This window comes from Ascaphus truei, chromosome 20 (assembly GCF_040206685.1).
Source record: "Ascaphus truei isolate aAscTru1 chromosome 20, aAscTru1.hap1, whole genome shotgun sequence".
In the NCBI taxonomy this organism is placed as follows: Eukaryota; Metazoa; Chordata; class Amphibia; order Anura; family Ascaphidae; genus Ascaphus; species Ascaphus truei.
This window is the reverse complement of record NC_134502.1, coordinates 7784123-7801444: the sequence shown is the minus strand read 5'-3', so window position 1 is coordinate 7801444 and position 17322 is coordinate 7784123. Positions and strand designations below refer to the sequence as shown.

Genomic DNA, 17322 nt, shown 5'->3' with positions numbered 1-17322 from the left:
AACATACATCCCAGCAACTCACAGCTCTGCAGGCGCAGATCGCTGAGCTCAAGATATAGCTCGCCAAAAAGGAAGAGAGGGAGGAGGTGTCCGTCGAGTGGCCGGCCCGACACAGCGCTATGATGCCAAAATGGCCGATGCCTGCGAATTGCTGAACCACACAGCCAGTGAGAAGTAAACAAAAGGAAACAGAGTTAAGCCTTGCTCTGAGTCAGCTGGGAGATGTGGAATCACAACTCAACTCCAACAAAGCTGAACTGGCAACTGCATTGAGTGGGAAAAGAAATGCAGAAGGACAGCTTCAAGAGCTGAAAGCTCAAATAGCTGGTCTTAAATGCGCTTTAAGTGACACCACAAAACAGCACAAGACTGGGACAGTAGAAATAGATTCCGGACATCAGACTGAATTCAAAAGCAAGCTGGCAGAGGCTTTGCAAGACCTGAGCAAGGGTTACAAAGAACAGACATTTAGTGCTAAATTGGAGTCTAAAAAGATGAAGGTAGAGAAAGAAATTCCAAGAGATACGTTGTTCACAAAAGGAGACCACGAAAAGTGAACTCAATGCCCTCACTGACTCGTGTGAAGAGCCTGATGTACCTGTTCCTGATGCCTATGTTCCTGATGTCCATGCCCCTGCAATTTAAGTTAAATGCACCCCTCTTAAATTTTCCTGCAACACCTGATGTACTGGTTACTGGTTCCTGTGCCGTTGCTGTGGCGACAAGTACTTTGCCTGTCAACAATCCACCAGAGGTGGGTCACCCTGAGTCTGCCTTTCATCAATGTCTCCAGGAAGAACCTGGCGGATCATCCGGAGAACACTTTTGAGAGGGGGAGTAATGTCAGGGTCTCCTAGACATTCTGCTCCCAGCCATAGTTCCTTTCTCTGTCCACTGGGTGTGCTGTTGTTTTCTGTCTGCTCTTGGTTTCCTCTGTCTCCTCTTGGTGCTCCTGTTCTCTGTCTCGGCAAGTCCTTATTGTTTCCTGTGCTTCTTTGCCTGTGCTTTGTGTTGTGTTCCCTGACTTATGCTTGAGCTTGTTCTTGTATCTGTTCCATAATAAAGGCCCTTGCCTGCACTAGGCTTGTTCCCGTTTGTTCTTGCCCTGCCTCTGTCACTGTGGATTTCCTGCTGCACACCCTTGCTTGTGACCCAGATCATGATGATTGCCACCTGCCCTGGACCCCTGCTGATGAACCTGATGCCTCCTCGCCTGCCCCATGTGGTTGCGGCCACTGAGGTCCTATCTGCTCCTGAAGTCTTGACAATGATATATATATTTTAAAAAATCATTTGATTTCCAAAACTATAGGAACTGAATGTATATCTTTATATAGCACCAGCCGTGATCGTAGCACTGCACAGCAGTAATACTTGGAGTCAGGAAGCAATTTATTTTTCCCCTTATGAGATATCATTGGATGATATGACTGGGTTTTTTTGTTTGTCTTCCTCTGGATCAATAAGTAAGTATAGATATAGGATAAAGTATCTGTTGTCTAAATTTAGCTTAGGTTGATCTTGATGGACGTACATCTTTTTCCAACCTCATCTACTATGTAACTATGTAATAAACGTGACATAACAATATAGCTGATTATGGGAATAAGAATGTTCTATGGTGCAAACAATTAAAATATATACGTGTCTCCCCTGACATACAGGATGTGTCAATGGGACGCCTGAGATTGTATTAATGATTGAGCGTGGAGAAGAGCCATATATAAGCGGTCACCAGCAGTTTGAGAAGGATAATCCTACAAATATCAGCACTGGTGAGTAATAAACTCTTTAGTGGGGTGTACTCTAGGAACAATCATTATATAACATATTTTGTTAAAAAAAGGAAACTTGATCACAAATTTGTATATCTATCAATAATTTCTAATATTCTTTTGTAAATTTACCATTCCCATAATAAAGTGGAAATGTATGTGGTACAGCTTTCTAATTTTATAAATATATATATATATATATATATATATATCGCTGGTAGGCAATATCCTCACAAATTAAAGTTTATTGCAATTTTGAATGTTGTTCGGCACTTCTAATTGGAAACATTTACTGAATACCTGATTTGTTATAAATCTTACCATGTGTATCCTGTATCTTTACATTCTTAAATTAAATCTGACGTTTGAAAATCATTTCAATTCATCAATTTTTTTCCCCAGCTGATGGATTCGTGAGCAGGAATTCCCCTGAAGGATGTGACATTTTGCTCTGTTCACCAGATTGTGTAATGGAAGATACCAGTGTTACCCAAATGTATCACAGAGCAAATCACATTAGTCAAGATATACCAATCCAGAGTCTGAGAGAAACCGTGAGCATTATGGTTAAGGAATCAACTTCACAGGAAGAAGGAAATAACCCAGACTCCCTCATTTATACCATCAGAGAACATACAGGGACAGAATATGCATCAACTCCTATTACAAAGTGTAACAAAGGAAACATGAATTCAGGAAACGTTCACAAGAACTTGTCAGTAAAAGAAAAACCATTTGTATGTTCTGAATGTGGGAAATGTTTTACCCATAACTGTACTCTCCTTAGACATCAGAGAATACACACAGGAGAAAGACCATTTGCATGTTCTGAATGTGGGAAATGTTTTACCCATAACTGTACTCTCCTTAGACATCAGAGTGTTCACACAGGAGAAAGACCATTTGTATGTTCTAAATGTGGGAAATGTTTTGCCCTGAACTCTACTCTTGTTAAACATCAGAGAATTCACACAGGAGATAAACCATTTGTATGTTTTGAATGTGGGAAATGTTTTACTCAGAACTCTACTCTTGTTAAACATCAGAGTGTTCACACAGGAGAAAGACCATTTGTATGTTCTGAATGTGGGAAATATTTTACTCAGAACTCTACTCTTGTTAAACATCAGAGAATTCACACAGGAGAAAAACCATTTGTATGTTTTGAATGTGGGAAATGTTTTACACAGAACTCTATTCTTGTTGAACATCACAGAATTCACATAGGAGAAAAACAATTTGTATGTTCTGAATGTGAGAAATGTTTTACGAAGAAATCTGCTCTTGTTAAACATCAGAGAGTTCACACTGGAGAAAGACCGTTTGTATGTTCTGAATGTGGGAAATGTTTTACTCAGAACTCTAATCTTGTTACACATCAGAAAATTCACACAGGAATAAAACCATTTGTATGTTCTGAATGTGGGAAATGTTTTACTCAGAACTCTATTCTTGTTGAACATCACAGAATTCACATAGGAGAAAAGCAATTTGTATGTTCTGAATGTGGGAAATGTTTTACAAATAACTCTACTCTTGTTAAACATCAGAGAGTTCACACAGGAGAAAGACCATTTGTATGTTCTGAATGTGGGAAATGTTTTATTCATAACTCTAATCTTGTTAAACATCAGAGAATTCACACAGGAGAAAAACCATTTGTATGTTCTGAATGTGGGAAATGTTTTACCCATAACACTTCTCTCCTTAGACATCAGAGAATACACACAGGAGAAAGACCATTTGTATGTTCTAAATGTGGGAAATGTTTTACGCTGAACTCTACTCTTGTTACACATCAGAGAATTCACACAGGAGAAAGACCATTTGTATGTTCTGAATGTGGAAAATGTTTTACTCAGAACTCTACTCTTGTTAAACATGAGAGAATTCACACAGGAGAAAAACCATTTGTATGTTCTGAATGTGGGAAATGTTTTACTCAGAACTCTACTCTTGTTGAACATCACAGAATTCACATAGGAGAAAAAACATTTGTATGTTCTGAATGTGGGAAATGTTTTACGAAGAACTCTACTCTTGTTAAACATCAGAGAGTTCACACAGGAGAAAGACCATTTGTATGTTCTGAATGTGGGCAATGTTTTACCAAGAATGTAGATCTTGTTAGACATCTGAGAGTTCACCCAGGAGAAAAACATTTTGCTCTAAATGTGGTAAATGTTTTGCACACAGAAACATTTACCTTGTAATATAACACTGAAAATATGTATTTCATTTTTCTAAAAAGGATTATCTTTAAACTGGTATGGAAACAATGCATTTATATTATTGTGTTGAATATTGTTCTTTTCATTATTACTTAGAAAAATGGAAGGCAAGCATGGTATTTGTATTGTTTTGTTTTTTTAAAGTACTACTAGTTGGATATTCCTTAGGATTATTTTTTTTAATAAATAGTTTATAAAATGTGTCTAGTGTATTCCCATAAGTTTGAGTTTGGAAATTGATTTCTGACACACCTTACAGTACATGTGCTGTTTATAGTTAATATTACAAGCAATAAATAAAATAAACTAGCATTGGATTCTGTGATGAAAAGGGCAACAGGACGGTTAAATAAAGATTAAGCCCTGTCCTGTTGTCCCTTTCATGAAATTCATTGCCTGTCACCACAGGGTTGTTGTGGGGCACTGGAATTACCTGTGAATGTATTTCCAAAAACAATGTAAAAGGTTATTGTATTTAAACGTAGTGGTACCATGTATTTTATTTATTAACGCTTGTAGGGGCTGTAGTAGCACCTTACTGGACATAGCGGTGCAGATCAGAGACCACTTTCTCCGTTGGAGCTATGCCCCCCTCCTGGACAATTGTTTTCCGATGGTTACCAGAAGTGTACGTAGGCACTCATTTTCCAGAACTTGGGAAGGTCAGAGTCCAGGGAATGTTGAGACCAAAGACGCCCTACTGAAATTGCACATGGACCGAAGGAGCAGTTTTTCTTTTGCTACCGAAATGGCATCTATCAGTCTGCCCTTGTTGAACTCTTGAGTTGGATCCCTTCGTCTGGCAATGGCTGCCTGCATAGGCACTCTCAAGGTTGGCCGATCCGTATCTGGTGCTTGACGTGACGTCATGGTCAGCCAATAGCTAGACTTGTAGATATTTCATTGGTATGAATGGGAGGGGGAAATGTCCACATGCCATGCTGCTGCAGAGTTCCAGAAAGCTGGATGTGGCTTGTGGGTAGTCTCAGTGATTGGATAGTACCTGGAAATACGAGCCAGCGGTGATATGAAGACTTCAAAGCCGCAGAGAAGGGTAGATTTGCGGGAGATTATCTGGATATGAGGGCTTATGTAGCGTCTAGCACCCAAGGAGAGATAGTAGACCCCCTATTAAAATACAGGTATACACAAGGTGAGGGATGGTTGTTTTGCAGACACAGTAGGTAAACTGCTGCCCATTCGTGGCTTGACAGTTGTGGGTAGAATGTTGATTGTGTTTGTAGGTGCAGGTGCAATTTGGATCTAGGCATCGATGGGGAAAAAAGGGGATTAACAGCGCAATATGTAAAATAACTTTTAATACAACATGCACAAATAAAATAATCCCTCTGAATGCACACTCACATTTTTATGTGTCATTCAGGACACAAAATGTTATCTTTAAGGAGGAGAAAACAACTGACAGAACTCGAGAATTGTGACATCACAGCTTCGTGGTGAGCCGAGTGCTATTTCCAGTGGCCGCACTAGGAGAGAACACAAGGTGAACCATAGAAGCAGAGACATCCACCGGAACCCTGTGTTGGAGAGAGAGACAGTTCTCTACTAAAATATACAATTTTGAGTCCTGAATTACACATAAAAATTTGAGTGTGCATTCAGAGGGATTATTTTATTTGTGCATGTTGTATTAAAAGTTATTTTATATATTGCGCTGTTAGTCCCCTTTTTCTCCCATCCTTGCCAAGATCCAAATTGCACCTACAACCACAATCACCACTCTATCCACAACTGTCAAGCCACGAATGGGCTGCTGTTTACCTACTGTGTCTGCAAAACAACCACTCCCTCACCCTGTGTGTACCTATGTCTTCTTTCTTTTAGAGGTTGAGTAGCTGTTTTAGACTTTTTTAGATTTTTTTTTACATTTTATCTGCTCTTACAGTCTTATTATCTATTGTCTGTTTTTATAGCATGATCCTATACTGATTTTCTTTTTGTTCTATCTGTGCAAAAAGTATTCACCACTAGGTGGAGCTGTTGCATTAGTTTTGCCTGTGGGAGAGAGCCTCCGGTATATTTCTCCCCTGTTAAAATAGCAAGATTCGGGACTATTCCTCCCTTTGTCTTCCTATCTTTGGAGCCACGGCTCCCATGTTTGGTAGAACTGCTCAATGGATTGACTTAGTTGGGCAGTCAGATTCTCCATGTACATAGTCCCAGCACCATTCACCCCACTATGCTCCCCCCACTCCCCCACCCCCTTTGCTTCACCACTCGACCTTTCTTCCATCTTATCTTCTCAATCCACTTTGAATTCACGCCTGAGTCTACAGATTAACAGTTCTCTATTAAGAAACAAAGGGAGTAGTATATAAACAATGAATGGGTCTTTAAATTCACAAATCAAATACTGATTATATATCTTAACTGTGGATAGTAATGCTGTATGAAAAAACCTTGCACAATATATAGCTTTCGTTGTGATTTTACGTTTGCGAAGAAAAGATGTGTATGTCTCAAAAACTGCAATAAAAAAGATTGAAACAAATAGCACGATTCGGCACTTACAGTGTAAACACTTAACACCGTATCATGTGTGGTAACTGTATTTTATGCTAGTGGTGCTCTTTGTTGGCATTTGACTTAATAAATCTGTGTAAGACCACGCTTATAGTGACAGCAACGGGGGCGTAACGCTGCGGTCGCACAAAATATCAAATTGAAATAACTTCCAGTGATCGTGACCAAGCCGTCGCGTCGCTTCTACTATAAGCGCAAGTGTCGGCTGCAATTCATTTGTTTTGAAGCACCGTCGCCGGCACTATAAGCACGACCTAAGTCGTCCCTTACTCTGCCTTGTGCTTTGATGCCTGTGTAAGTCGTCCCTTATGCTTCCTCATGCTGCAATGCCTGTGTAAGTCGTCTCTTACTCTGCCTTGTGCTGTGATACCTGTGTAAGTTGTCCCTTACTCTTCCTCGTGCTGCGATGCCTGTGTAAGTCATCCCTTACTCTGCCCTTTGCTGTGATACTGTGAGGATTCGCCATCCTGGCGGTCGCAGACCATCTCCTCACCTCAATAACCCTTCCGCGACGGACACTCGGGATGCACTGTCTCGAGGTCCCACTACGCTCGCGCAGATCGTGCGAGGCCTGATTCCCCGTCTGCAGATTCTGTCTCCACCCCCGCTCTGACGCACGATGGGTGCATTCGTCCAGCCTCCCCGCTGACACGTGTTCCAAGCCCCGCCCCCGCTCTATTGATAGACAGGAGTGGCGTGGGAGTGACGTGCACATCAGGCTCCACCCCTTGACCTCTGTGACGTGCGCAGGTCGGCGCGTGATCGGTCCCGCCCTCTTTCATTCTAAGAATATCCAGGACCAGTGTGGTAGTGACACATGTCTCAGGCTCCTCCCCCTGTCCTCCGTGACACGCACGGGTCAGCACGCGATCGGTTCTACCCCCATCCCTGATTAGGCTGCATCCTAGGGCATGCCCCCATGCACCAGCAGCGTATTGGAGTCTTCTTCCTGGTTCTGCCCTGGCTGGCTATTGGAGGCCCCCCATTTTATACCTTCCTGCTGCATTCAGTCTTTGCTGAGCATAGTCTAGTGTGACGCCGTGCCTTGCTGCATTCCAGTTCTTGTGACCTTGCCTTACCTGTTGAACTCTTGTTGCCTGACCCTGCATCTCTCTTGGACTCCGCACTTCTCCTCTCCTGATCTGGCTAGGATCGGCCATTCTCCTGTCTCCAGTCCTGACCTTGGCTAAGTACTCCAATGATCTGATACTCTCCTATCCTGATCCTGGCTACATACCCCGACGATCCGCTACTCTCCAATCCCGAACATGGCTACGCACCCCGACGATCCGCAACTCTCCACTCCTGAACCTGGCTACACTCTCTGACAATCCGCAACTCTCCACTTCAGACATGGCAAGTACTTACTACTATTCTCCAATCTATAACCCTGGCCTGGCCTGAATGACTACATCCTAGGTGCGCCCGCACGATTGTGGGTTGGCAGTAAGCAATTCTCTACCTCAGCATCACGGTCGCACTTCGTTTGTGGTGAGCTACGTGTTACAGTATGCTCAGCCACACAAACTTCGACCCCGCTGAGGTAGGAAGAGTCCTGCGCACACACGCAAGCAACCTCCCTACCCTAGAGAAAAAAATTGTGGGTAGTGAGCAAAACATGCTCTCCCTTCAGGAGGACTTCCGCTCTCTTTCCCGTACCCTACAGGAACCCCGTCCTCCTCTTGTGCCTGCTGTTCCTGATCTTTCCACTACTCCAGCTTTCATATACACAAAAAGGAATCGCAAAAAAGGAAAAACCATCAGTCAAAATTGAAAAACTTTATAAATTGACTCAATATTACATAAAAAATCACACAAAATCACACACGGCTGCTGCTGCTCGGGGGTGGGGAGCTTAATGAATGCATGTATTGTACTTTCTGTGATATGCGGAGGTCTGTGTCAGTGCGGAGAGCAGGTTTATCGGAGAGCACCCCCCATCTCCGTTTTTGCCCCTCCCATCTCCGTTTTTGCTCCCATCTCCGTTTTTGCCCCCCGAGCTCCATTTTTGCCCCAGCTCCATTGTTGCCCCCCACACAGCTCTGTTTTTGCCCCCACAGCTCTGTTTTGTCGCCCCAGCTCTGTTTTTGCTCCCCACTCCGTTTTTGCCCCCCAGTGACACACACGCTGACACACACAGTGACACACACACAGTGACAGACACACTGACACACATACAGTGACACACACACACAGTGACTGACACACACACAGTGACAGATACACTGACAAACACAGTGACACACACACAGTGACAGACACAGTGACTGACACACACTGACACACACAGTGACAAACACACTGACACACACACAGTGACAAACACACTGACAAACACAGTGACAGACACACTGACAAACACAGTGACACACACACAGTGACTGACACACACAGTGACAGGCACACTGACACACACACAGTGACATACACACAGTGACAGATGCACTGACACACACAGTGACTGACACACACAGTGACAGAGGCACTGACACACACACTGACACACATAGTGACAGACACACTGACACACACGGTGACAGACACACAGTGACACACACAGTGACAGACACACTGACACACACACAGAGACTGACACACACCGTGACAGACACACTGACACACACACTGACAGATACACTGACACAGTGACTGACACACTCACACACACAGTGACAGACACACAGTGACAGACACACTGACACACACACACACAGACTGACACACCGTGACAGACACACTGACACACACACTGACAGATACACTGACACAGTGACTGACAGGCACAGTGACTCACACAGTGACTGACACACACAGTGACAGACATCGGGGCTGTTGCTGGCTCGCGTGTTGTGAGTGATGCTCATGGTGCATCAGTTGAGTCACATTGCTGTTCAGTTTTTTTTATAGCCAGTATGAATATTGATTTTCATGTTACAAATTTGATAGCAACTTTAACTATGGAACAGCTACGCTCCTGTAGTACATCTCCTTCCTCCCTTCTCCTTCTGTCTCCCTGAACCCACTTTCTCATCACCCCTTCCTTTTACTCTTTCACCCAGGCAAAAAAAAAATCACATGGCTAGTGAGGGGATACATTATTCAGCCAAGTATTTCAGAAACTAGTTTTCAACATCAATCTCTCACTCCTAATTAATATGCTATGAAGCAGTTTTCCCTGGGCTGGGGAATAGTCAATGTACATTTCAATTAATGAGGCTAAAATCTTCTCTGGTGGGGAGCAGGTATCTTCAGGGGATGGTTGTGTGAGATATAGGGTGGATTGATGTGACATGTAGGAGGGTGGATTGATGTGACATGCAGGAGGGGAGAGTGATGTGACATGCAGGAGGGGTGAGTGATGTGACATGCAGGAGGGGTGAGTGATGTGACATGCATGAGGGGAGAGTGATGTGACATGCAGGGGGGGATTTATGTGACATGCAGGAGGGATTGATGTGACATGCAGGTGGGGGTATATGAGGAGGATGATGATGAGGGGTGCTGGGGGAGATATGATGATGATGATTTTACCCGTGCAGCTCATTTTTTTAAAATATGTATTGGGGGGTGGAGATCTTTTAAAAATGTATTGGGGTGGCAAGGGTCTTTTTAAAATGTATTGGGGCAGCGGGGGCATTCTTAATATGTATTGGCGTGGGCGTTTTTAATATGTATTGGCGGGGGCGGGTATTTTTATTATGTATTGCGGGGTAGGGTTACATGTAATTAGGGGTGTGTTTTTTTGGTATGTATTTTGTGGGGGGAATGAGTGAGTGTGGGGTAATTGACGGAAGGTAGGGTGAGTGAGAGCTGAGAGGGGGGGGAGTTACATACATAGTAGATGAGGTTGAATAAAGACGTACGTCCATCAAGTTCAACCTATGCTAAATTTAAACAACAGATACTTTATCCTATATCTATACTTACTTACTTAGAGGAAGGCAAACAAAAAACCCCATTAAGGGGAAAAATTAATTCCTTCCTGACTCCAAGAATTGTCAATCGGATTAATCCCTGGATCAACATCCTTCCCATGTATACTTATTTGGTATATCCCTGTATACCTTTCCCATCTAAAAAGATGTCCAACCTTTTTTTGAACAAATCTATTGTATCTGCCATCACAGTCTCCATGGGTAATGAATTCCACATTTGAACTGCCCTTACTGTAAAGAACCCTTTCCTTTGTTGCTGGTGAAATTTCCTTTCCTCCAACCTTAAGGGATGGCCCCGAGTCCTTTGTACTGCCCGTGGGATGAATAGTTCTTTTGAAAGCTCCTTGTATTGTCCCTGAATATATTTGTATATAGTTATCATCAGTGGTTGACAAATCACCAAAAAATCTACTCGCCACACAAAAAAATCTACTCGCCACCTAGTACCAAACGTGTGCTGCTTGGGCCAATATTTACTCGCCCGGGGGTTAAATCCACTCGCCCGGGGCGAGCAAATGTATAGGTTTGTCGAACACTGGTTATCATATCCCCTCTTAGACGCCTCTTTTCTAACGTAAATAAATCTAATTTAGCTAGCCTCTCCTCATAAGTTAGAATGTCCATCCCCTTTATTAATTTGGTGGCAATTCTCTGCACTCTCTCTAGTTCCATAATGTCTTTTCTTAGGATTGGTGCCCAAAATTGTACTCCATATTCAAGGTGTGGTCTTACTAATGCTTTGTAAAGGGGCATAATTATGTTTACTTCCCTTCCATCCATTGCCCGTTTAATGCAAGATAAGATCTTGTTTGCCTTTGCAGCTACTGCATGACATTGGGCACTATTGCTAAGCCTGCTGTCTACAAGCACTCCTAAATCCTTCTCCATCAAGGATTCCCCCAATATATCTCCATTTAATTTGTAAGTCGCCTTTTTATTCTTGCATCCCAAATGCATAACCTTACATTTATCTGTATTAAACTTCATTTGCCATTTACCTGCCCACGTTTCCAGTCTCTCCAAGTCCTTCTGAAGAGAAATTACACCCTGCTCTGATTCTATTACCTTACACAATTTAGTATCATCAGCAAAGATGGAGACTTTGCTCTTGATGCCAACCTCAAAGTCATTAATAAACAAGTTTAAAAGCAGGGGTCCCAGTACCGATCCTTGAGGTACTCTACTCACGACTTTAGCCCAACCTGAAAAAGTTCTATTTATGACAACCCTCTGTTGTCTGTCCTTTAACCAGTTTTCAATCCAGGTGCATATATTATTACTGAGTCCAACTTTCTTTATTTTGTACACCAACCTCTTGTGTGAAACCGTATCAAAAGCCTTTGCAAAATCTAAGTAGACCACATCAACTGCATTACCCTGGTCTAAATTCCTACTTACCTCCTCAAAGAAACAAATAAGGTTAGTTTGGCAAGATCTATCCTTCATAAATCCATGCTGACTATTACTAATAATTTGGTTTTCCATTAGGTATTCCTGAATATTATCCCGTATTAAACCTTTGAGTAGTTTCCCTACTATTGAAGTCAGGCTTACAGGTCTGTAATCCCCCTGGGTGTGATCTAGCTCCCTTTTTAAATATAGGCACCACATCTGCTTTACGCCAATCTTGTGGTACTGAGCCTGTGGAAATAGAGTCCTTGAATATTAAATATAATGGTTTTGCTATTACTGAGCTTAACTCCTTGAGAACTCTTGGATGTATGCCATCGGGTCCAGGTGCCTTATTTACTTTAATTTTTTCAAGTCGCTTATGAACTTCTTCCTCAGTTAACCAATTGTTCATTAATATGGAGGTTGTGGCTTCCTCCTGTGGCGCTACTATTGAACTTGATTCTTCCCTGGTAAACACAGAGGCAAAGAATTTGTTTAATACCTCTGCTTTTTCCTTATCTCCAATAATCTGCCTACCCATCTCACACTGAAAGGGTCCTATATTTTGTTTTCTCATTTTTTTGTTATTAAGGTACTTAAAGAACTTTTTAGGGTTGACCTTACTTTCTATTGCAATCCTTTTTTCATTATCCATTTTTGCTAATTTGATTGCCCTTTTGCAATTTTTGTTACATTCCTTATAATTCTGATACGATGTCTCTTTCCCTTCTGACTTAAATAATCTAAACGCCTTCCTCTTCTTGTCCATTTCCTCCCCTACCTGTTTATTTAGCCACATTGGTTTTGACTTATTTCTTTTATACTTATTACCCAAGGGTATACACTGATAAGTGTGCTTTTCTAACAATGTTTTAAAGACTGCCCATTTATCTTCTACATTTTTCCCTGCAAGAACATCATCCCATTGTATTACTACGAGTGAGGAAAAGAGGGAGTAAGAGTGAAACGCAGGGGAGATAAATACGTGCATGGCGGGAGGGGGGTGAGTGAGACGAATGGGAGAGAAATACCTGGGTACAGGGTGGGAAATAGAGGGAGCTCGTGAGGTGGGAAATTAATCTAATATGTATCAGCCAGATAGGGGTTCCCTAAGATTTTTCTCTGCCTACACTCCCTAGCCTCATTCTTGCCACACTCTAGAAATTACTTTGAAACTTTTTACACAAAAGAGATCAATCTCAGCTTTATCATATAGCTGGAGCATCCCCTGAACTCCTATATTGGTTCTGGGTACCTGGGCATGTACCTGGGCACCCCTCCTTATACTAGGGACACCCTGTATGGTTGCAGGTATACATTAACCCCTTCATGCCTGTTTACCTGGTCTGGATGATGCTGCAGCGGGGATGAGCTAAGAGGACAGAAAGATCTTTTTGTTCACAGCTGCAACAGATTAAATCTCAATCACCCCAGTGTACATCTGCATTGCCCCAAAGACGGACAGCCTGATGGGGCTCCCCAAGAATTGCTCCCCTCTGCACATGACCAGCGTGCTAAGGGTTAACATGTGCTTGTACGTTGTGGAACGTCAACCCCACCCACTGGAATGTTAATGAGCCAAGAGGACACAAAGATCTTTTTGTTCACAGCTGCAAGAGATTCAATCTCAACCACCCCAATGTACATCTGCGTTGCTCCAAAAGTGGACAGTCTTTGGTGCAGCCGAAGGGCAGCCAAAGGGTGTGAGCCATTTGCTGCCGTTCGCTGATGTTCGGTGATGTTAAAGCTGCTCTATTTCAATCTGAAACTCAGAAGCCATTTATCTCCTATACCCAATTTTCCAAATCTTATCTGTCCATGAAATGTCTGTGAATTCACTGTATAACCCTGTTCTTTTAATGTAACCATGTATTTTTTATAACTCTGCGCCCAGGACATACTTGAAAACGAGAGGTAACTCTCAATGCATTACAGTACTTCCTGGTAAAATTTTTTTAGAAATAAATAAATCCTGGCGGTGAGTCGCAAGAACATTTTCAGGATCAGAGTCTGCCCGGAGTAATGTGCTTGGCTGCATCCGAGAATCTCACTCGATTCCCGGATCCAGCTTTTGGGGTATCCCATAACTCCGGAACCCCGATACATAGACACATTCTGTGAAGACTTTCTCCTGCAAACCCACCCTGAAACTTACAGCCTAGAAATCTCCTGGTCCCAGCACCCCAAGAAAGGCAAAACACATTAATGCATTTCTGACATCTACGTCCAAGAACTGACATTCTAGGACCTCAACACAAGGATCTAGGGTAACCAAGTGGGCTTAACCTTTATTAGTGAGTCTGGTTAACCCCTTCACCATCACATGCATGTATTTTTTACAGGTTGCCCATTGACTGGCATAGTGACAGACCATGCCCACAGCGCTTTGGTGTGGTACTGTGTTAATCAATTTGTTTATTGGCTTTTTTGTGTTATGGCTGGCAATGCAATGTGGTTTTTATTTGATGCATGTACTGTATTTATTTTTTTGCAGGATGCATATTGCCTGGCATAGTGGCAGCTCATGCCCACAGGGCATGGGTATACCACCGTGCCAATCAATTGGTTTGTTTTTTGCATTTTTAAGATAAAAATTGAATATGTTTTTTATTTGAGGCTTCTTTTGGTGATTGATGACTGGAATCATTAACTCTTTTCAAAGATTTAATTAGCATGGTCCCATGGTCATAATATAAGGGTATGTAGATTGTATTGCAAATCAGCTGCAGTATATTCCAGTGAGGGGCTGTCCCATCCTCCAACAGCCAATCACGAGAGAGTTATAGATATAAGAAGTGCCCAATGTGAACCTCCAGATATTCCCTGACAAAGTAATTTATTTACGAAATGCGTAGGAAGAGGGCGCGTTCCAGCTCAAACTCAATATCATTGAGGACTTATCCTTACATCAAAATTAGTGACTTATGTAGACAATTTTATCAGCAAAATCTACAAAAGTGGCGACAGAGTTTTGATTACATCATCAGAGCGCTCCCGAAAACCCGACATACAGATCCAGTGAGAAGTCGGCGTCGCTTCGTACCGGCGGTGGCATTGTTCCTCCACTTGGTGAGACGTGTACCGACTGAGGAGAAAGGACCCTGGAGACAAACATCCGAGAGAGAAAGGGTCTGATTCCCTCGCCTGGCCTGAAAAAAAAAAAAAAAACCAGACATAAACTCCAAACAGTTTATAGCAACATCAACTCCAAACAGACATAAAGTGAATAGATAAACCCTTCTACTTAATTTTAATAATTTGATATCAGTATAATCCAAAAACCAATAAAAGATAAGTGAGATAAAATGAGATGACATAAAATAAAACAGCACCATATCCCCCTCCTACAGTGATACTATGTATAGAATGTGTTCTCTAGGAGAGAGGTAAAGTGGACAAGACTTTGATATAAAATTAAAGACACAAGGAATTATTTTAAAAAGTGTGAAAAGAACAACATCCAAAATATTATAAATTCATATATAGAGATACAATGTTATATCTTTTATTAGGTTTTGGATTATACTGATATCAAATTATTAAAATTAAGTAGAAGGGTTTATCTATTCACTTTATGTCTGTTTGGAGTTGATGTTGCTATAAACTGATACCATTTTTATTGGACTAACAATTTATGTCATAGTACAAGCTTTCGAGAGTTCTCCTCTCTTCTTCAGGTCAAGCAATACTGATATTCAAAGGATTCAATGGCTAAAACAGTGTAGAGAGAGGGGGGGAAAAACCAGATATTTACTGTAGATAAGGTAGGGTGTTAAGTGTTTGAAGCCAGGGGACAGTGTCAAAGAAAGGTGGGGAGGGGAAGGGATGCTGTGGGGGGGGGGAGAGAAAGTGTGGATAAGAATTGAGGCAAGCAGGATAATTACAAAAAAATTGATATCTATCAAAATATATATATATATAAATTTATATCTATATTTTGATTATCCTGCTTGCCTCAATTCTTATCCACACTTTCTCTCCCCCCCAGCATCCCTTCCCCTCCCCACCTTTCTTTGACACTGTCCCCTGGCTTCAAACACTTAACACCCTACCTTATCTACAGTAAATATCTGTTTTTTTATATATATATACAGTGTTCGACAAATCACCCAAAAATCTACTCGCCCAACCAAAAAATCTACTCGCCACCTAGTCCCGCCCCCAACCCCGCCCTAGTCCCACCCCCAAACCCAGCAAACCCGGGGACAGCCGGACAGGCGCACGGCCACCAACCTCCCCGATGGGAAACGTGGCAAGCCGCGCGTGCGCCCAGGCTGCAGCCAGGAGGGGGGTCAGGCAGCCATGCTGGGAACAGCCGCACGGGCCACACCAACCTCCCCGATGGGAAAAGTGGCCGGGAACATTGCCAACCCCCCCCTCCCTCCCTCCAGCGCGTGCGCGTGCGCACGCCCCTCCCTCTACCTCCCACCAGGCTGCTTCCCTTCTTCCCCGCTCCTATTACCCTGGTTTTTATTTCTAGATATGACATTTACACACACACACACACACACACACACACACACACACACACACACACACACACACACACACACACACACACACACACACACACACACACACACGTAACAAGGACTAATTGTAGTACAGAGGCGACACGTTTAATTCGAGCAGGGCTAGTACCGCAAGCCGGGGGATGCCCCGGCTTGCTAGCCGCACTCCCTCAGCGTGCCGTGCGTCACCGATGCGCGGTCACGCGTCATCGGGTGCCTGCGCCCCCTGCACGCGCGTCCAGGGGTCCCCGAGGGAGCCCTGGTGTCCCGCGATGTGGGGACGGCGGTGGGGGGTTCCGGGGGACCCGGCGGACCCGGAGAGGGGAGGGGGAAAGCCCTGATCGGAGGGCGCTCCTCCGCGGCTTCGGCGCGCGCCTGGCACACCCCGGCGCGCGCCCGGTTACTGTCGCGGCCGAGACCGGGCAAATGCTCGAATAAACTCGGCCGCGACAGTATAATGTAATACAATAAATACATTTATGTCAAAAACGAATGTTGTTCTGACTAGGAATTTATTAAATGTATTTTATTTATATATTTTATTTTAAAGCGGGGTTGGGGGCGGGACTAGGGCGGGGTTAGGGGCGGGGTTGGGGGCGGGACTAGGTGGCGAGTAGATTTTTTGGTTGGGCGAGTAGATTTTTGGGTGATTTGTCGAACACTATATATATATATGTGTATGTATGTATGTGCAAACCACTGACCACAATGCTTAAGTTACTAAACAATAACAATACAATAATGATGCAATGAAAGTCCAATCTGTAGAATCCTGGATTGAGTGAGATCTATAAATGAAAAGAAAGCCAAATATGGTGAAGTATGTATGTATGTATTATTGACACACAACGTAAGCACAGATCCTACTTACGAAATCACAGAGTAAAATGTGCATGTCAGGATAAAATCCTTGTCAGGAACTGTAATAGAGGAA

General features: G+C 43.0%; 1 protein-coding gene across 1 annotated transcript in view; it reads left to right on the top strand.

The window, feature by feature from the left end:
* The window catches only part of LOC142471211 (uncharacterized), a 43197-nt gene extending 38015 nt beyond the window's left edge, over positions 1-5182 (top strand). Inside the window, exons 4-5 of the mRNA XM_075578007.1 lie at positions 1665-1775; positions 2178-5182. Coding sequence (XP_075434122.1) covers positions 1665-1775; positions 2178-3988 — 1922 coding nt within the window. The 3' untranslated portion in view covers positions 3989-5182. The remainder of the gene's footprint in view (positions 1-1664; positions 1776-2177) is intronic.
* The last annotated feature ends 12140 nt before the right edge of the window (positions 5183-17322 follow it).